This window comes from Crinia signifera, chromosome 1 (genome assembly GCF_055691185.1).
Source record: "Crinia signifera chromosome 1, ASM5569118v1, whole genome shotgun sequence".
Taxonomy (NCBI): Eukaryota; Metazoa; Chordata; class Amphibia; order Anura; family Myobatrachidae; genus Crinia; species Crinia signifera.
Genome location: NC_139217.1, coordinates 121,053,820 through 121,077,029, shown reverse-complemented (window position 1 = coordinate 121,077,029; position 23,210 = coordinate 121,053,820). Strand labels below are relative to the sequence as shown.

Below are 23,210 nucleotides of genomic sequence, written 5' to 3'. Positions count from 1 at the left end.
TCCAAGCTTCATAAATTCACCCCTCAGAGTCTCTACATTTATCATGAGATTTGTGCTGCTCATACATGACCACATGGTCCTCTGTATGTTCCACTCCATCTTTGCTATCTGCTGTGATTACTGTGAGTACACCTGCACATTGGGCCTTATTCAGATCTGAGCTCAGTACAAATGTGTTCGGGAAATGGGCAAAACCATGTGCACTGCAGGTGGTGCTGATGTAACATGGATAGAGAGAGTTAGATTTGGGTGAGTTATTTTGTTTCTGTGCAGGGTAAATACTGGTTGCATTATTTTTACACTGCAATTTAGATTTCAGTTTGAACACACCCCACCCAAATTTAACTCTCTCTGCACATGTTACATCTGCCCCACCTGCAGTGCACATGGTTTTGCCCATTTATCGAACACATTTGTACTGAGCTCAGATCTGAGTAAGGCCCATTACTTCAATTTACTGTACCTGACCTTCTGGTTAAGTACCATGCGTTACCCACTTCATATGCTGATTCTGGTGGTGTGTGCTATAGAGATGTGTGTGGATACCCATGATTTTTTTTTATGGTTTTTGTTTTTGTTTTAAGGTTTTGGCAAAACTATCCTCACATGTATTGGTTTTGGATCTGTATTTTTTTTAATGACTAAAAACAACTAAAATCATGTCATTTGGGCCTGTTTTATCTCTGCAATATTATTAACCTCAGAAACATTCCAGTAAATTTTGACCACCTCACAGCTCACAATATTGTTTACCAATATAGACCAAAGAATGATGGCTAAACCTAAGCAAACTATGGCAGTTATTTCTGTTTAAAAATGTGTCCCAAATTAGTAAGGTATTACAGAAATAACCAATTAAAAATGCTTCTTTAATAATAATAAAATACACATTGCCCCTTTAAATATAGCAAAACTGAGTTCCTACTAGCATTTTATTTTTAAATAGTTAATGATGGCACAGTGTTCCTTTTTAATACAATGCTTTAAAAATAAAATAAAAAACTTAACAGTAACTTAAAGCTCTGCCTCCCCTCCTCTGTTTGGTGGTACTATAGTACAAGTTTAATCACAGTCTTCACAGACAGTGCTGCCCACAGCCACACACTGGGCAAGATGTACATCACTAGGGGTAGATTTATCAAGCTTGTGAAGTGATAAAGTGTCTGGTTTTTATCACCGGCCAATCAGCTCCTACCTGTCATTTTTCAAGCCAAGCCTGTAACTTCACAGGTAGGAGATGATTGGCCGGTGATAAAAACCAGACACATTATCACTTCACCGAGCTTAATAAATCTGCCCCTAAAGGCCCATACACACACAACGATGTCTTCTTAATGATGATGAACGACCCCATTATAAATCACCTCCTGAACAACCCAGAACGACTTCGTTCAGGGTCGTTCAGAAGGTGAATCTTTCAACATCGTCTAGTGTTTATGCTGTGAATGATGGACGATTACAAACGATGCGCGTACCCGTGGGTCGTTAAAGACCATAGCTATCGTCAATGCATGCAGGTCAATTTGGCTATGGTCGTTAACATTGTTTGTTTTTTCAATAGAAAAAGGACCTGCATCGTTTGTGGTCGTTTCTCATCCGTCGTGCACCAGCGATCACTGCAATGCTGAGGTCGTTCATTTTCACTTCAAGGGTGAAAATGAAAGATGGTAGTTAACGATGGGTCTTTACTGACACATCTTTGTGTGTGTATGGGCCTTTCGTCTTTAAAAGTGATAAAATGGAGAGTGATAAACCTCTAACCAATCATCTCCTACCTGTCATTTTTCAAAACATAGCCTGTGACAGCAGTTAGGAGTTGATTGGCTGGTAGTTTCTCTCTGCATTTTATAACATTTCAAGCTTAATACAGATGGAGCTTGGTCAACTAGTCTGTAATGGATATCCATGGTGAGCCATGGCTCACCAAGGCCTATTGTTCTCAGCTGCAGTACAATACATAGAAAAATACAGTCGGTGCTCGTATTCACTTGGAAACATAGGAAAATCTAGGGGGTGGTCCGGGGGTGCACTAGACCACCCATTAGATTGCCCAGCGTCTGTACCTAAAATATTATTCTGACCACCGCTGCCCGGATTTTATACATAAAACATGGGACTCAGGAGGGCTGTGCGCATGCCCGACTGCACACAGCTCCTCCCATGGTCCTTTGCGGAGCTTGCATCTGACCTTGGACGGCTCCCTCCATGTCCTCCTCCCCGTCCTCCCTCCTCCATGTGCTGCTGCTGCGGTGGGGGCTAGCACGTGTGTGCGCGCGCAGCAGCCAGCACAGGGTCCGGGACTGGGTCACGCGGCGGCGGCTGCAGGGATTGACAGTCCTGTGTGGGAGAGACTGCTCCTCCTGAACCCTCTCCCTCTGGGCGCCCGGCGCCGGTAAGTGCAGTGACTCACTGTGATTTCAGCAAATTGACTTGCCCTGCCTGCTGTGCCCAATGCCCAGTGCCCTGCAATGGATTTGATAAAAAAAAAAACTAAAATGCTGTAATCTTTCCCAGTGCTCTGCCCAGAAAATTGCAGGGCACTGGACACTGGACACTGGGCACTGGGAAATATTACAGCGTTTTTGTTTTTTTATAAAAGCCATTGCAGGCTGCAAAATGCCCCTGTTAAGCCACACCCCTGAAATGAGACCACGCCCCTTTTTGCGCACGCGGCTTTGCCCCGTGCAAAACCATTATGTGTACTCTGGGACCACTCATTGGCATATTTCTAGATTCGCCACACAAGTCCAAATGTCATATCATAAAATATTGCACACATATCAACAAAGTATTTCTATTATCACAATCTTAAACAGCGTTACAGTATTTGGTATTAACATTACATGGTTGCTAATCAACTGTAAAAAAATACTGTAAAAAAACGCCCACTAAGATTGCTTTTAAAAGTTTAATAGTTCAACAAACGCATACAGGTCTTGTGAAGGATACTTTTGACATTGATAATATGGTACATTATTTGAAGCCATTGCATGTGCTGTAATCGCAATCTCTCTCCAGACCTTTTATTTTCTATGGTCTGTGGATCTTTTGCCAACTCATTTCACCTATACCTCTTCATTTTCTTTTTTCCTCGTTATTGACTCTTGAAATGTGCAGAACCTGCTTTCTAGACAAACGCCATCTTTCCTATTATATTATTTCAGCTCTGCTAATTTTTCAATCACTCACCTCTGTCATTCAAAATTTCTTCAGATTGCCATTTTTTTCTTTTTGTATTAAGCCAAGTCAACTGTAAAATGGGAAAAACTGAAAATGTTTCTTTTCCAAACTTTATCATTGCGTTTAATCCTCTCAGATCCATCGCTTTGCTTTAATCTCTTTCAGGTTTTTTTTTTTTATAGCAGATATACTTACTAATAGTATTATAAACTATACTGATGTTGTTACTGTTTTTAGACTTTCATTTTAATTGACAATGTTGAGAAACAGCCGTAAAATAGCCTGCATTTTCCTGCTTAGTTATCCATGGAAGATGGAACAAGTTGTAGAATGTCAAAAAAGATATTGTCTGCTGTAGCTAAAGTACCATTTGATGGAAAATATTACAGACAGTTGTCTTGTTTTAGCCCTTGTGCACATGACAGTTTGTACTGTAGCATAATGAGCAATGTCTGTGGTGATAATGTTGTATAGCCAGAAGGTAAAGCAAAGTTAATTAACAGGCGTCTACTGAAAAAGACCACTAAACGTACTTTAATATAATAGTTCATAAAATGTAAAAAAAAAATATTTAATGAAACTATGAGAATAATGTTACTTCAGGTCAAGGTTTGATTGTGAAGGTGAGTTATTCTTATTCTTGTTCAACGGGGTTCGTGGAAATAATCTCACACCGCTGCTGAGTAATTGGAGACTATTGACATGAAGTTTGATGTGGGTGCAAAAATAACTCCTCTTACTTTCATAGCTTTACCTGAAGTAACTTCTTTGCAATGGCTAAGTACGCGGACAAAATAAATTGCTCTCAGCTGCATGGCAAATGTAATATTCTGTCATGCAGTCTGAACTTTTATTTGTATTTGTGGATGTTATTAGTGGCTCCTGTACACTAGGCAGATTGTATTTTATATTAAGTGGTTCTCTAATGGTCCAATAAAACAAATATATTGCTGGATTGTCCTCAAGCAGTTCTTGTTATAAACAAATGCTGCTAATAGCTTTTAACACTTGCATCATTGATATGTATTGTTGTTACTATCCGTGCTCTAATAGTTGCAGATATACGCAATTTAAATAGCACGTTGAAACATATGCGATAACGTCACTTCTGGGTATTGACGCGGGGACAGCATCTTTAAGCAATCTTTAAACTCTATTCAGTGATGCATATTCTTATGTGTACGCATCGCAGCACGAATGGGCGTGGCTACATCTGTACTGTACTGTAAGTCCTGTTTGACTGTGAAACTAGTGTAGCAGGCCCTTTTTTCTCATTTTGTTTCTTGCCAGCATGGAGATTGGATATGGTTTGTGTTTAGATCTAATGCAATGTTCCCCAAATGTTGTCCTAATGGCCCACTCACGTTCCAAGCTAAGGATTTCCATAAATAATGAAGGTGGCCCAATTATTATCTCAGGTCTACTTCATCTCATGTGCTATAGCAGTGATATGCATAATGTCTGGCCTGTGAGTGGGCCATAAGGGCTAGGTTTAGGAACACTGATGTAGTGTGTGTGCCAGCTAAAAACGAAACAGTCCCTAGAAGTATATTTCTAATCTAAAAAAAAATCATGTGTACAGGCACAACCTTTAGAGTTTTATTATATGCATAGATCTGCATTTTGAAAATATTTAATTACTATATAGATATACTATATATAGATAACATAATAAAAAAAAAAAGTAAATCTGTATTCAGATATGTAAAGTGTATCTGACAATCTATTATACAACAGTACACTGTATTTTGGATTTAATTTTTTCACACTATAATTACATCATTACCACAATGGAAAAACTTGTGAACATTTAGAGAATTTCTGTCTCATTTGATTACATCAATGGTTGATATGTCCCTGCTCCTGTAGAATCTAAAAACTTGGCTGGAAAATAGACTGCAGCCTTATGAGCAATACACTGTAATTATAGATTGGCAGTGTAGGTTAAAAAAAAAGTTAATGTGTACTATAACTATGATATTTTGTATTTTTATTATTGATTTGCCTTAGCAAGTAAACTAAATATACACAGTAATATTATTTATTACACTATATATATATATATATATATATATATATATATATATATATATATATATATATATTTTCTACAATGTACGGTATATGTCTTCAAGGTAATGTTGTTTTGAATGCAGAAGAACATCTACAGTGTTGCTGTTTGTTGTATTCCATACACGTAACTGACACAAGAGAGCAAATAATGAAACTCACCGCTAAATATTTTAGCAGCTCCTGTACAAGTGATCATGCTCTCATTAGTGTTAAGCTAATGATAATGTAATTACAGTATATTAAAAAGTCTAAATAAGTTATATACACATATATATATATATATATTTATATTTTAGGTATACACTAGCTAAGCCTGCTCGAAGAAAAAGCTTTGAAAGATAGTCGAAATGCAATGTGTGATTGCCTCTGTTTCTGTGAGTGTGAAAGAGAAAGCTATGTATTGTAGTTTCCCTCACTGCCAGCAGATGGCAGTGTTTCAAATACACACAGACACTAGACACACACATATATATATATATATATATATATATATATATATACAGTTCGTGGGGGTGCGGCACTCAGCGCTGAATGAAGAAAATACACCAACAGTGGTACGACAACGTTTCAGTTGTATTATCACAACTTTTTTCAAGTCACATGAAGACAAAAACAATACAAACATACCTTTATAGTAGTGAAACACCCTTGTGCAGTGTAGGGACGGGGCGGGAAGCACATCCGGCAGCAGCGCCGTACAATGACGTCATCGCGCCGACACGTAATAGTGACAACAAAATACCATCACCATGGTGACTTACAATGCTGCAGAAAGAAAAGAACACAGGCAATAAGTGGTAAAGCCATGACATGCATAGTAAAGTATGATATACAAGATACAGATCAATGAGTAATGCAAAGTATATGGGTATAGCAGTAATACAATTATCTATAGCAGGCTAGAGATGGATTTTCATTCAGTCCGCGGGGTGCTATGACATCCAATTTGTGAATCCATTGTGCTTCTCTTTTACGAAGCAACAATGCTCGGTTGCCTCCCCTGGTAAGTGGCGGTATAGTGTCAATAATACGGTAGCATAAGGAATTTAAAGGTCTGGCACTCACTCCGTGGCAGCTGCCCCGGTACCCATCCAGTTAGTGGAATAATTGAAAAAAGAGACTGGCACTCAGGAGTCTTGGTACAACACGTGTATTCACAACAAGTGAAAAAACATCCAACGTTTTGGGGCTGCGCCCCTTTGTCAAGGTGTATGTGGTAGATGTGGTACTACCACATACACCTTGACAAAGGGACGCAGCCCTGAAACGTTGGATGTTTTTTCACTTGTGAATACACGTGCTGTACCAAGACCCCTGAGTGCCAGTCTCTTTTTTGGATTAGTACCACTTTAACCAAGATTCCGCTGAAAGCAATCATTATAACCATTATAATAAGCAACTTTTCACTGACTTTAACTATATCTGTAAATATGATTTATTCGGTGAAACATTGCTGTTTGTCATTTTGTATAATGTATTTTCATAATAATGGAGCAAGATAGTTGTATATAAATTCAACCATTTTACGTATTCACCTTTCATTTGTTCCTTTGCTTGTTTTTTTTCTTTTTTTGTTTTGTTTTCTTTCCAACATGCTGCAGTTTCCAATATATTATGGCGCAAAGAAGGTATTCATACATTAGTTTTATATTTTACCATATTTTTGAAGAATAGTAGTTACCATTGATCACTGTGTTGATGTGACTTTGATTTATTAATTTTAGATTTTTTTTATATAAGTGGTTAAACAAAAAAGTTTAAAAGAATGTAGCATACAGAAGCGGATCTAACATTGGTGCAGCAGGTGCAGTGCACTGGGGCCCCCGAGGACTAAGAGACCCACTGTGGCACATGTCACCCTTTTCTTTTCACCCACTGTTTTTCCCTGTCTCTCTGCCTCCACCTGCCTCTCCGTGTCACCATCTGCCTCTCTCTGTCACCCACTGCCATGTTGCATATTGTGAGCTTAGGTTGAGGTTGAAGGGGGCCCAAATTATATTTTTTGCACCTGGGCCCACAAACCACAAGTTCCGATACTGGTCACATAGTATTAACCTACAGATGGAGCCCGTCTTGTTATTGCAGAGGCTGGCAAAACTATTGCCAGCCCCTGCCAGCTGCCAGCTCCCACCAGGGGCGCGCACACATGAGACACTCGCACGTCCCGTGGTAACGGAGCTCCCCACTGCTGTCTGCCTCCTCCCCCACCAACACCATCGCTCCCCAAATAGCATCAGGCTATAAAATCTGTCCTTGGGTTTAAACGAATATAACATTAATAGATTACATTGAAAAATATTCACTATTCTCTGTTTTTTGGTCTTGAGAAATTTGCAAATAGATGTAGGTTGTATATATGTGTTCTCAGTTTTTAGCTATATACTAGAATAGTTTGGTTTGGGAGTGCTATTATTAGATTACTTCATTCAAGCCCCTGGAAATCGCAATTCCCGAAAAAAAAATCACAAATCAGATAATCCCCTAAACATTCTAAATATGAGAAGATAGATGCATGCACAAAGTTCTACTCCTGGTATATTGTTGTTATTATTATTATTATTATTATTATTATTATTATTATTATTATTATTATTATAAATAACTAGGTTTAACAAGCGGAAGACATAAAACATATACAGAAAACAGCATGTGTGTCATGCACAGTGAATCATATTATAAGCACAGATACAAATGTTGCAAAAAATGACAAGTACAGTATGGGGGAAAAGTAGTGCAAGTCACTGTTACTAGAGTGATCAGGTGGTGACGAGTCACAGTTTTCAGTGATACTGTAATCATCATATGGGTGAGAAAAGTGGGGAGAAAATAAAGGGGGGGAAATAAAACAAAGATGATTGTTGGTAGAGATAATGCAAGGGAAAAAGAAGGTTCTGTCTCAGAGTCTACATTACACATGGCAAGGATAAACAGTTGTCGGGGGAACTACTGTAAGATGTACACAGGAGTAGGGCATGAGGGCTTTTCTAAAAAGTTGTGTCTAAATGGAATGTTAATAGTTGTGTAGGCTATAGAGTTAGACTTGGTTAAGGAGTACATGCTCGAAAATTCTTTGAGGTGGGCATGGAAGGAATTGCCCAGAGTGGTGGTGAGGTGGCATGCAGTGGAGGAGGCTGAGGAAGTTTACACAGACACTGCAGTGAGAGAAGAACATTTTGGATATTGGACTGTGGAGAAATAATATAGGATGTGGCCACAAAGGAGAAGGTTTGAGTAGTCAGTATATGAGATTGTGAGTATATGGATAGTGGCATATAATGGACTGTTGTGTTATATATTATGAATGAGCATTTGAATTAGCAATAAATTAAAAATAAACAATGCTAAATATTCACAATTATTTTTTTATTTATCATGTAGCATGAAACAGTTAAAAATAAAGGATAACTAGTTTCTTGGATGAGGGATTAGCATGCTAGAATAGGTAGCTCAAAAGCAGATTGTAGACTATGCCTAGATCATACATTGGGGCAGATGTATTAAGCCTGGAGAAGAGATAAAGTGGAGATAAAGTGAAAAGAGATAAAGCATCAGCCAATGAACTTTGTTTGAAAATGACAGTTGGTGGCCTCCCATCTCATTGGCTGAGAGAATTCACTCAACCAATCAATGTCCGACCAGTCATTTCAAAATATTCAGCAGCCGCATTCCACCTAGCCGCCTGGCAAAATGCTGCTACCAGCCTCCAGCTCCCACTACCACTAGGAGCTGCCCAGACCAAGCTGCCCACTGCACAGGGAGGGAGGTCCCAGGTCAGGTGGTCGACGATGCAAACGGGACCGAGCATCGGACCTGAGGGGACATCAAACTGAGCCAATTTGGCCAATTTCATGGCCTGATTCATTGGAATCGGCCCAAATCGGCTCGGTGTATGGGCAAATTAAGGGAGGAGGCTACAAGAATTGGGTTAGGCACCAACAGGAAGAATAGGATAAGGCTGGGGGACAGGGTTTATAATTCTAGTAGAGAGGATTAGTTATGTATGGAAAGAGGGAAAGTATAAATACTGAGCCCCTATCGCGTTTCTGACTATCAGGATTCCACTATTGGTCTTTTTAATGCCAGCATCCTGACTGCTAGCCATCTGTATGCATTCCGATGTGCAATATCCCCCTTTCTCAATAGTGTTACACTGTTACAGTACTAACAGTAGCTTAAATTGAAACTGTTACTTGACTTCTCTTTAAAGGACATACCGTATATACTCGAGTATAAGTCGACCCGAATATAAGCCTAATATAAGCCTAATTTTACAACAAAAAACTGGGAAAACGTATTGACTCAAGTGGGACCCTCACTCGAGTATAAGCCGAGGGGGGCTTTTTCAGCATAAAAACTGTTCTGAAAAAGTAGGCTAATACTCGAGTATATATGGTACTTCTACAGCTCCATTTTTGTGTTAATAATGAAGAGATATTTTCTGCAGCATAACCACCTTTTCCCTTCTCCCATTTTTTTTGATGACTTTGAGGCATGATTGTATTGTATTTTTGGTCACTGTTCCTCTACGCGGTTTACATCACCAAACATTCCCCTGAACATATTTTTTACAAAATATTCACTTATCTATAATGAAAAAAACATTTGTAGTTTCTGTGACTTACTCTGCACTAATCTGGGTAAAATTAGACAGCGCTCTAATACGAGTGACCTCACCATGCTTTGCACAATGTATCATTATGCTTAGTCTCTGACTTTATACCAATTCCTTTGTGACAAATACAGTATAACAATCCTAAGTACCTAGGACAAAAGGTAAATTTGTATAGGGCTTTGGTGCAAAATTCAAGAAAAGTACGAAAGCATTTGAACTGATAACCATTGTGGAGCGTCTAAGTCGCACTAAGGGTGAGATTTAATGGGATAAGAGATTCAGAAAGTGAGAGATTTGGTGAGAAATCTCCTGTTTTTTTAAAGCGGCAATCATTTACACTGCTAAACCAGTTTGATTTTGCAGTGTAAATGATTGCCTCTTTATGGAGATTTCTCACCAAATCTCTCACTTTCTGAATCTCTCATCCCATTAAATCTCACCCTAAGTATCACTTTCCATATGCTGCAGAAATACTAGGTGAATGAGGACAAAGCTGTAGATCTTGTGGATGAGTTAACATTTGGCTGCTAGATACTCAACCTTTAATGCTGTATTCCATTCCTAGTGTACATTCAAGTTAGTAATAAATATTACAGTCTAAATGATTGTAAAGTTGCACATGTCCATGTTGCATGGATATAGGAAAGGGACAGGCCAGGATTTGTTTACAGATAATTATTTTCTTTCATTTGCCTTACAACTCAAACAACGTTTTTAATACCCCTTCCTGTTATCACTCTTTGACTTATGCTGGCTATACACTTGAATAATATCAGTCCAACCAGACAACTACTGTAGTAAAATGGTTGAAATGATAATTTGGCAGTGCGTGGGAGCAAACAATAATGGCACATGTCAGAAAAATGCTAATAAATGGTCTGAACAACTTGTTGGGAAAAAGTTAAACCTGTTAGATTCTGCTCAACTAATCATTCAGGTATAGGGTGAAACTTTTTCCCCAACCAAACAATAAGTGAGCAGACACTGTGCTACTTTTGTGACACTCATTATTATAACAGATGGGTGAGCCACCAGTACCAATGCTGCTGCTGTGTCTCTGCACCATGGCCTTGTTATCTGGCACCATAATAATGTTCACAAGTGTGGGCTCCCATTCCCCTAGACTGTAGTGGCAGTGCCTGGGAGAGACATGCCAGTTAGCAGCTGCAGCACCTGTTTCTCCCCCCCCCCTAGTACAGGTGGCACAGAACCTTCACCCCCCCCCCCTATATGTGCCAATGCACCTGCAATCCCCCACACCCCAACTAATGGAATCAGGTCCTCTGAATCCTTTCAAGTACAAGCAGTTCCTCCAATTCCTTCCTCTCCTAGTACAAATGAATCCTCCGATCTCCCAGATCAAAATACTGGTAGCACTGTGCCTTCAGTCTCCAAACCCCCTGCAAGTGGCATCTCTGCAACCCCCTTATCTTAATAAGCAGCACTTTAACCTCCAGTGGTTCAATACAGATGTCACTGCACCTTCTGGGTCCAAGGAAGATCCAGGAGGATGAGCAGATGGACACAGATAGACAGGATAAATAATATCAAATACTGCAACTCATCATACTTTTACCATATAGTAATGATAAGAGTTAATCAGACCTGATCAAATTCATCATTGGCGAATTTGCAGCAGCCAGTGTTCAGGTAGACACTAAAACCCTAGAGTGAAATCCTGCCATATGAGTTAATGTGTATGCTGTGGGAATGGATGTGTATGGCTGCAGATCTATTCACGGCCATGCGTAAATCTTTAAAACCATTTGTAAGCCATTCAGCATCTAATGATTTTTCCACTGGGCAACACCTATTGCAGGCTCACAGTAGCCAGAGACTTAGGGCCTTATTCTGGTCTGTGCGGACAGAGCCGAATATGCGGCCAGGACCGTGCGTCCTAAACCCCGCCTTTCGTACGGATCGCTCACTCCGTCCGAATGCGGTAAGAAGCTGTCCGAACGGACCGCAAGTGTATTTCTCATGAATACACCTCCTCCATCTCAGGGAACCTCCCCCATCATTTGATGGTTGCAGACCATCGAATGCAGGACCGAGGGGTCAGGCAGCTCCTGCAACCTCAGACCACTCGGACATTTCTCAGTGCAAAAGCAGGGATCTGGGCGGGCAGCTGACATCTGGCAATGTCATATGTCCGCCCCCTACACGTGCGTCACGACCGCATTACCATACGTACGCCCAGCGTTTTCATGGGAACGCCCATGAAACGCGGGGTGTAAACATATGGTAATGAGCACAAACAGCCCTTCACGCCCCTCTCCACCCCCTGTTCGTAGTGTACACATTTCATGCGGAATTTGGACGTGCGTCCCGTTCGCACATGCACAGAGACGCCTCTGCACATGCGCAGACACAAAACATCGGCGGACTGACCGCACGCGGACATTACCGCACCAACCAGAATAAGGTCCTTAATCGGTGGCTGTGATGAAAACAGGCATAACTGGCCTACATTATTCAGCATTACCCTAGCTATGGCATCCCCCATTGGCCCTGAATTTAGGGCTGGTAGAGGATGTTGCTGACGATCTACAGGAGACGATGTGCCCAACATGTCGGACACACAGATGCTGATACAAAGACTCAAAGACTGAAACTGTGGCTGAAAAGAGACAGAAACTAACAGGTTGGGGGAGAGTGCTGCTGCTGAAGGTTGGGGTGGTAGCTGAAGCTTCTAATGAAGAAGGGGAAACACTAGTACACTGCTGAAAGTTGCATTGTATTGAGAGGAGGGGGGTTCCATGCTGTGCAGATGCTGTTCAACAGCACTCATCCTCTCCTCTTGCCTTAGCACTGACAGAGATGCTGATGTGACAGAAGTACTGTAGGTGGACAATGGTGGTCATTGTCTGCCTACTTATGGTTCAGCTGGGGAGAAAGGTTCCCCCACACTAGAATGATTACTTGGGAAAGATCAAAGAAGCTTGATTTTTCCCATCTAGTTTAGCACACTGTTTTTTAAACAATGTAGGCTTTCAGAAAAGTTTATTTAAATTCTCCTAAAAATATTGTAGGGTGTAGGGAAGGGTATCTCAATAAATAAAATATTGATGTAATTAATAAAAAAAATGATGAAAAAAATAGATTGTACTGTTTTTGGTAGTGGTGTTGATTCTCTTACTTTTGCATCTCTTTTAAACTAGTCAAAAAAATTATAGCAATATCATATTGAGGGAGATACCCTTCCCTACACTATTTTTAGTGGAATAAAAACAAAAGTAATTTTTTTAATAAACTACTTTTTCATTGAAGCCCTAGCAGAGAGTCTAAAGAGTATCCCAGCATTACATACTGGATAGAAGTGATGATACAGAGTACAAGGGCAGCTGTATGAAAGTTTATTCAGATGGAGCCCCTCTCATTCACTGCCAGCATTCGCCAGAATGTCCCCGCTGGTGAAAGCTGGCAGAGAGGTACTCCATTAGACTGGGACACGTCTCCACTTCAGGGTGACAGGCAGGGTTAGGGGGTTACGGGGGGCAGCGGTGACCAACGGGGACCAGTGATGAGGCATTGGGGACCGACGGGGAGCTCCATCAGAACGGGGCGCTAGAGCGACACATGCCACTCATGCTTCTGATGGCTGGCGGGGCCTGGTGGCTGGCCATACTGTCACCAGCCCCCGCAAGCATTAGAGGGGCTCCATCTGTACATATTACCCAGTGCTCCAATTGCAGTCTCTCAATAAACATAGGGGAAATGTGATATTTTTATTTTCTTATTTTGACTGGATATCCCTAACCTCTGCATTGTATTAGCTCTGCCAAGATCATCATTATGAAGTTCAGAAGCGCTGATGATTTATATTATTAGCAATAATTTCTTCATACTTTACCACTATCATTGACATACCTCCCAATTTTTGACTGTACAGAAGAACAGGGAGGTGTGACTGTTGCTGAAAGGGGGGGGGGGGCTCCAGTGGAGGAGGCAGGGCCTAGCACCATAACCCCAATTTTCATCATTTTGGCGGCGTGCCTAGCATTCCACGAGCAGCTGGGCAGTCCCTGGCTGCCCTCCCTACACTGAAAGGTTGGTAAAATAAAAGAGCCAGCAATCACTCGCTGCTTTGCTGAGCAGATCAATGGTTGTCACTGGCTCTCCCAACCTGCCACCCCCCAGCCTGTGGGTCACTGTGACCTGTGAGATGGACATGTTACATGGACATGTTACATCTGCCCCCCTGCAGTGCACATGGTTTTGCCCATTTTGAGAACAAATTTGTACTGCCATCAGATCTGAATAATTATCTATTAACAGACACCTTAAATATAAAGTAAAAAAAAAATTCACTAGAAGAAGCTACATTATATTTGGGCATAATGTTTTTAGACAGTTACAGTGTTAACAGAATAACTTAACACAAGGTTCCAGCATCAGTTAAGCTTCCTTTGCCAGTAAGTTTTAGTACAGAGATAAATACTGCTGCAGTGCCTTAAAACAGTGGATATTTTTACACATGCTGTTATCACATGAGGATTTCCAAGTAACTCTTTTCCCTAGCCAATGAGACCTATTTCTCTGAAGCAGAATTACAAAGAAAAAGTAATCTTTTGAAAATGCTGTATATCTATTGCACGAACATGACGCCTCTGTAGATTCAAATATAAAAAATAAATTGTATTTGCAGCCATCATTTAACACCATTGAATCATGTTATATAAAAAAGATATTTTTTATATTAGAAATCAATTTTTAAATTAACCCTTAGAGAGTGCCAACATCTCTGTGAAAGATGTGCAAAATATACTCTAAAAAGGCCAACGTCGCTCACATTTGTTATATAAATTCAAATAAAAAATGTTGTGTAATAAAATATTATATTTCCTACAAAAGGTAAACATTACAGTTCATTATGATGAATAAAAATGGTTGCTTGCCAATTTTCACACCTATTTTGACAAATTCTCTCAAAGGGTTAAGGCAAAGGAACAAAATACTTAGCAAAGCAGTTTTAATTAGAAAAGGGCATGGAGTGAAATAGGTAAAAAATTTGCATAGAACAACAAATAGTAATTTCAGCTCTTACCTCCTAAATTTGCATAAAGCATTTATTATCTAATGGATATTTTACTAGGAGCATGCAGGCTTATGCATTCTATGAAATTAAATAATCACTATAAATTGGTTTAAACAGGCACGTAAAATATGGCTTCTATTTGTACTCTTGATGGATATAATATTTTGATTTTTTTTTATATTTACATTTAAATTCTGATTTTCTAACATATCTGTTATTTGGTAGAATCTATTATTATATAGTTTATGGCAAATCTTCTACATTCTCCTGTTACAAATGTCTCTGCTCTTATACTGTAGTTCCCAGTTAATTCAATGCAATGTGAATAACACTGCAATACATGTCGAAATATCCTTCACATAAATTATTTAATTCAGCACAGGTGAATGCAACTGCTAATTAAGTAGAAAGCTCAGGAGCTTGGTAATTTTTAATTACGTTAAAGGGATCATGTTGGATTTTCCAATACTTGTAGTATGGAAAGGCAAGTTTATTCCTGCAATTATTTTTTAAGCAATAACAGTTAGTCATATTGAACACTTTAATATTTGTGTGTGCAGACACCTTGTACAATATTTTGCGGAGTGGAGATTGTAAATGTAATCTCATAGTCCTTTCTACTAAACATTTTAAGACGTGCTTGTTTAATTAAAACTTTTCCTATTTTAAACTTAAATTTGAACAAATCTGTTTCCACATGATGCATCTGGTTATTATATTTACACAACATTACATAACAGTGAAATGTAAGATGACATGTAGAAGTTGTAACTTTACAAAATGGCATCTGCGAGACAAATATGAAACATACAACTACTGTATAAATACTATAGCTGGGAAATATTTTTATTAACTCTTATTTGAAATGCAGTATTGGAATATCCAACATAATCACTGACACCAAATACAAATTGATTATAGAAACTTCCACGTATTAGCTATTGCATTTACCTGTGCTGGATTTATTAATTAATGGCATTAAATAGAAAAAAAAATCACAGAATCAAGATTTGTGCTGGATACATAGGGGGTATTCAATCCCGGGTCACGACTGTCGATGCGGCCCGACAGCCGTGAACCTGGCCCGTTTTAATTTTGTTAGACCGCAGATCGCCAGGTGCAATTCAATGTTCCTCTTCGCAATCAGCGAAAAGGGGGCGTGGCTACATAAATGGCAGTGGATTGTCGATATTCAGCCACGATCACAACAGTTTATGGCCGAAATCGACAAAACAGGCCCGACTACTTTAAAGTCGGGCCCATTCTGTCGATCTACCTCTTCAGTGCTGTTGGGAAAGACAGCATTGAATAGGTGGTCGCCGCTATTTCCCCTGTCACAAGTAGTGGCTGGGATTGAATACCCCCAATAGTGCTCAACATTTTAAAACATTGTGTATATATATAGTAGAAAAATTTGCTATCAAAAACTCTACATTTGTCAACCCACCTTTTCCAAAACATATTTGTGAGCTACGTAGACTATGTATTATGCATGGGCTTGGCATCTATATATTCATTGTTACTATGCTCAGTTAGAATATTTAGATTCTGTAAATATAGTATTGGTACATTTGGACTCATACATATTTAAAATATTTGATATTATTATATATTATTATTATTATTATTATTATTATTATTAACAACAATATTTCATCAAAAGTAATAACATTACATTATTTTGTAAAACACAAACATAATGTTAATATTCCTTATATGCTAATACAGTTGAAAATGCAAAAGTCGGACAAAAAGAGACAATTTTGTGTGACATAATTCTGTGAATATGTGAAAGTTTGAATTCTGCACATTACAATGTCAGATTTGGAAAATTGGAAATTGCTAAAATGATTATAGAGTGCAATGTGTATTCAAATGTATTTTATAAATTGCAGAAGGGACATTCTATTACTGTATCAAGAAAATAATTGGAGAAAATGTACCTACCTATACGTAAGCCCTAAAATATATAAAAATAAAGTTAATATGACATTTTTTCGTATTTCTTTTTAAGGTCTTGGAACTGGAAATGTGTTCTATGTGTTCAATGGAGATGGAATCAAAGTAATCCAACCAGTAGAATGTGAATATCAAAGACATATTAAAACCACAGAAAAGATTTTTGGAGGCCAGGTAATTTTAATTTCCAAAATATGTATGTTGGTTTTGTAGATATGATGTTGAATGAAGAGATGCTAAAACTAAAAATATGTAGACATTGTATTGATCCTAAAATGTGTTGATTACTTACAGTAGGTTGTAGGTCATATGCTCACTTTTTGACCTTTGTCAAACTATTGTTTGATTCTTTGTGAAGAAGAGAAATAGTTTTGTGATCATTTATGAAACTTAACGCATTGGAAATTTACATGTATTTCTGGCTAAGTAAACACATGTTTTTTTTTTTAATATATAGTATATATATATATATATATATATATATATATATATATATATATATATATATATATATATAAAGTCAGGTTTAGGTCTGTTTAATATATTTCACAAATTAAGCGATAATGAACACACTTTGCAACACTCTTTCTATTATTTGAGAAATTCTGAAGTTTTATATCCTAGATTAAAATGACTTTTTTTTTTTTTTGTATTATTTGTATTACATTTTATGCTCCAGGAAATATATATTGTACCTGCCATACCGTTATGCAAACTATAGTATTAATAGTATAGAATCACATGCTAGAGTAGACCCCTTTGGTGTAATAGTTCCAACTGAGATGCCATATGCATTATTTAAATTAGCTTCTGATGTGGGTTGAAGCAACTCTCTTGCTATTTCCATATAAATATACAAAGTAAGACATTTTAGGAGCTGGCATATCGTCTACTGTTGGAATGTGTCTCAGGATGTTTGCCACAGCTCAGAGAGAATGCAAATGCAAGGTAAATTTAGAAGAATTTTAACAGGTGTAGACTAATAGAGCACAAGTTGTAATATAATGTGTGTTGTGTCAAGGTGAAACATTCTGGTAGCCAGTGGATCTGATGCAGGTCTTTTTGTGGTACCTATTTTTATTGAAAGTTCCATATCCTCTGCTGAATAAGATTTTGTCCTGCAAACATTTTATATAATTGCATTTTAACAGACACTATGGGGGTTATTTTGGTTCATTCTTTCTGACAAATTCCTTCTTAGATGGACAAAACCATGTGCACTGCAGGTATAAAATGTGCAGAGAGAATTCGATTTGGGTGGGGTTTTACTTCAAAGTGAGATGTATATTGCAGTGTAAAATTAAAGCAGCCAGTATTTTTCCTGCACAAAAACAAAATAACTCACCCAAATCTAATTCTCTCTGCACATTTTACACCTGCTCCCCTGCAGTGCACATGGTTTTGTCCATCTAAGAAGGAATTTGTCAGAAAGAGTGAACTAAAATAGCCCCCTATTTCCCAAACACAACATGTAGAGAGTCAACGCCTATAAAAATAGTTTGATGGCTAGCGTACAATTTCCAGGACCACATATTCATGTATCCATGTAGTCTCATGCTACTGTTGAACAGCACAAGCCATGTTACTAGGGTTCTAATGTATAGGTTGACATTGTCTAGTTTGACAGTCAGTAGTTTGACCCCATATGGTTAACATGCATCATGTCAACAGGTACAAGATGTGCCAATAAGGTCTTACATGTTCAATGCGGCAACATGTAAAAGGGTAGACAGTGCATAAAGTTGACAGATACAAATGGTTAACATAAAAATGGTCTCCACACAAATGGAAGACACAAGGTTTTTGGGAGTTTTCATGTTTTTTAAACTTCTGTGTTTTTTTTTCTTTCGACATGGACTACAATTGGATATATCAACCTTGTCTGAAGTGTGGTGAGTGTAACAAGCATATCAGGGTAAACATTTCCACCGATTGTTCTTAGATATGGTTAAACATACAAAATGACACCCATGAAACGTTTTAATGTCCACCATTCTCATGTTGCAATTTTGACCTTTTGTAGCTGTCGACCTTATCAACTGTCTACCTTTTACCTGTTGACCTTTTAATGCTGTAGACCTAATACATGTTGACCACCTTCAGCTCAGGGAATAACACTCAATTCCAAACAGTGTGTCACACAGGGTGATTGTGTGAGTCAGCAGTGGATATGTCCTCATATCTCAGCCCTCTTCTCTTTACATACACACTGACATATAGGGCCAAATGTAATAGGGTGAGAGTTTCAGAAAGTGAGAGATTTTGGGAGAGTTGTCCCATGTTTTTTAAAGCAGCAATCAATTACATGGCAAAATCAACCTGGTTTTGCAGTGTAATTGATTGCTGCTTTAAAAAACATGGGAAAACTCTCCCAAAATCTCTCACTTTCTGAAACTCTCACCCTATTACATTTGGCTCATAGTCTCACATATAATGCTTAGTCCAAAAAAGAAGGGAATAAAGTCCAACAAAAGTTCCAGGAATGAGGACCCAACAACAATCTATATAATGCTAGTCCAGCATATACAAAAAATAAAGGGGATACAATCCAGCAAATGTTCCAACAATAATCCACTGTGCAATTGGTTCTTAAAAATATTAAACAGTCCTAAAATATATTACATTGAATAAACAGAAAACTTTGAATGCAAGGAGGTAATTGATAAAGTCTGTCACTCTTTTAAAAGCAGGAATATAGCTCACTGGGGACACAGAGAAGACAGTAAGGAACCCTTACAGGTTCAGTAGACTAATACTATTGGGGTTATACGGCATATAACACTTGTTGCCGCATCCTGACCCTGTTATTTCAGTGAAGGCAGTTACATGGCTTGTTTCATCCTTCGGCCGTGTGTCCCGCTCAGCTGTGAGTGCAGACAGCATGTGCAGGGAGTATAGGTGTGTGCATATTGAGTGTTAGGGGTGCACAGACACCATTGCTGTGCCCACCATTATGAACACCTCCCTGCCACTAGCAATACCAGCAATACCTTTTACCAAAGACTTTTGCTTTTTAGAACTGTATTCATTAAATGAAGCGTCCATCAATAAATTCTGTGTGTTTTTCATTGGTAATTGTACTAGACCATTGTCATATCACTACATATCTGCGTCATCCATATATGTTTTTGACTTTATTTGCATGTACTGTTAAGCAGAGTAATTAGATGAATAAAATTGAAATATCCTGGAGTTTATGGTGTGGCTGAGAGATATTTTATACTGTAGTAAACGCCAATAAATGATGGTAGACACACCGAATGGGTGGTGTTAGACATGCCCAATAGGTGATGCTAGACACACCCGTTTCACGGTTCATCCCCTAATAAAATGTGCTGCGCATGCCTATGGTGGGGAGACACTTACAAGGGCTATCCATCATCATAAACCTGGAAATCCTACCTCAAAGACACCGTCTTGCCATGAGGTCTAAATTATATAGAGTGCTGTGAACAGAGCCAATTTCAAACTGCAGTGGCAGTGCAGCCTCCTTGCAGACAGCATCCCTATACAGCGGCAGCAGCCCTGCCAAAGAAAGACCAGAAACAGGAAAGCGGGGGAGACTGTCTCCTAAGAAGTCTTGTGAGCTAAAATAAATATATATATTACCTCCTTGCAGTCGAGGTTTTCTGTTTTTTTCAGTTAATATTTTTTATGACTGTTTAACATTTTTTAATAAAGAGACTGTGAAAAATCTTTTTAAGAATCAATTGCACAGTGAATTATTGTTGGAACTTTTGATGGACTGTATCCCCTTCTATTTTGGGTTATGCTGGACTAAGCATTATATGTGAGATTGTTGCTGGGTCCTCATTAGTTTTTTAAAACATATTTAATCCAGCACTGCAATACACTTCCAATTCCTTTTGACACAATCTTGTTTACTTTGGATAGTATAAAGTTGAACTTTCCCTGTGAAGTGCAGCAGCAGGAGCAAAGCGCTTGAGATTGTCTTTAATCCACAAAAACTTTTTCACACTGACATATACTTCTCACATAGCTCACTTCTATTGCTCTCCATCCACTATGGTCTTACTAAGTTATCTGACTTCAAATATTGTCATCATTTTTTAAAGTAAAATCTAAAGTACACTAAAGTCTATTACCTATATTATTGGTTTTTCAATTAGGCTCTCCCTAGTTTACCATTTAATTCTTTGTACCAATAACAATTGCAAAGCAATGAATTTGCAATGAATACAGTTGATATTAGATGAGATGTTTAGGAGCTGCTATACTTTATATAAAAGCAATATATTTGCTAAAAGTATGTTGTTGTTTTTTAAATGACATGAGAATACAATGAATTGTACATATATATTTCTCACATACTACAATTGATGAAAGAGATACTATTAACTAGTAAGCCCGCTCAAAGCAAAAGCTTTGAAAGCTAGTCTGCTACCTTCTGTGGTTGTGCATGTGTGAGAAAGCACATGGCAGTTAGCAGTGTTTCCGAGACTCATGGATACTAGACAAATATGTATATATAAATCAGTCTGGCACTCGCCGTAAGGGTATACAGCAGCCCGGGTGCCTTCTCGAAGAATGAATAATAAACAGTACAAAACACGCAGAGGCACTCCAAGGTCTTGTGAAATCAAGCAGAATTTTTGTGGTAATCCAACGTTTTGGGGTCAACGAACCTCCCTTTTTTTAATGTGTAACCTGGAAAAAGGGGTTCGTTGACCCCGAAACGTTGGATTACCACTAAAATTCTGCTTGATTTCACAAGACCTTGGAGTGCCTCTGCGTGTTTTGTACTGTTTATTTTATATATATATATATATATATATATATATATATATATATATATATTAAACTATACGCATTTAATATGCAAACACCAGCTGTGATACATGGGGCTAGGTATCCCTAGGATGTTGCTTTCTCTCGTCATTGTCTATCATCTGGATGTCTTTCCCTGTCATTAGAAATATTTCAAGTACACCACAGGCAGTACCCATGTTGAAAACCATTGATTCAGGTTATTAACACACTTTGCAGTTGGTTATTCTCAACTTAATTTAATATTCTTGCTCTTTACAATATATGCCAGTTTTATGCCAACCTATTGTGTTTCTCACATTGATAAGCTGTAAACTCTTATGGCGCAGTGATCTCACTTTTGCAGCAAACTAACTAGTTAAGCAGAGAATAATAACCTGAGCCTAAGCCTGTGGAAGCCTATGGAGGAGGAATAGCCATGTCCCGATGGCCACACTTCCATGTACTTTGCTCCAAAAGATCTCTAGGCAGTCTGTACTCTAGTGCATCTATCTATATATAAAAGGCTAACTACTTATCACCTCTGAGGTGAGATACCACCAGTGACCAATAGAGGCCACTCACCAGGACAAATTACTCCTTAACAGAAAGTGAAAGCAAAATGATCTGTTTCAAACCTACGAGATAAGGAGTGTGGGAGCTGTGAAGACAGAGATTGAATATAGGTGCAGATAGAGATTAAGCCATCATTGTCACCGGCTTTACATAGTTGGTTTATAGTTTACAACATACAATCTATATAAAATTCAAAGGCAGAGATAAGCTGGAATAAGTTAAAATGTTTGTAAAAGTTATATTGATAAAATAACAACATGGTCGCAGTTACAGTACCAAAATAGAGGTGTACAGATTTGAAGAATGAGCTATATCTAACATGTGGCAACTTTTTCATTCTCTGAGCAAATTAAACTTTTATTGCCCATTTTCTCACTATTGTACTACATCATTTTTATTCAGTTGGGAGTGCTTACGAAGCCCATGATTCCTAGTGGACTTCATTGACTTACTGTCAAATTACCTTTGTAGAATTACAACCAAAATCCGAAGGAAACATTGCTTTTGTTGTTCCTATGAGAACTATTTTTGACTGTAATTTCAAAAATGAAACTTTTAAAGCACAATGTAGCTCTGAATCAAATGTGTAGTAAATAAAAAGCACATTGTATATATACTTTGTCATTTCCTTATACTTCATAACTGAATCAATGACAATTTTCTGTATTCCTGCTTTTAAAATGCTAATTTTAAGTTGAGAGAATGATTTTGATACTTTTGCATTGGCATAAAAATACTTTGAATGTAACCATATAATAATATTAAATATTGCTTCAATGTATCACTGCATCTAAGGAGACGTATTCCAATATTTTTATTTATTCACATTTAATTATTGTGAATCATGGTTAACACTCTGTTTACAGTTGCAGTCTTTATGTGTGTCTTCCACAATCCTAAATGCATGGATTGTTGCATTTGTGACACATTTTATACATACATTGGATGCAATTTCATTGAGAGATATTTATGTACATAGCTCAAAGGTGAAAATCAGCATTAAAA

General features: G+C 38.1%; 1 protein-coding gene across 2 annotated transcripts in view; it reads left to right on the top strand.

Moving 5' to 3' along the window:
- FSTL5 (follistatin like 5) overlaps positions 1 to 23,210 on the top strand; it is a 644,560-nt gene that overhangs the window by 538,933 nt on the left and 82,417 nt on the right. Inside the window, exons 11-12 of one of the 2 annotated variants that reach the window (XM_083172689.1) lie at positions 6,855 to 6,881; positions 16,918 to 17,036. In XM_083172689.1, coding sequence (XP_083028815.1) covers positions 6,855 to 6,881; positions 16,918 to 17,036 — 146 coding nt within the window. The remainder of the gene's footprint in view (positions 1 to 6,854; positions 6,882 to 16,917; positions 17,037 to 23,210) is intronic. The other variant, XM_083172698.1, reaches the window with a different exon arrangement.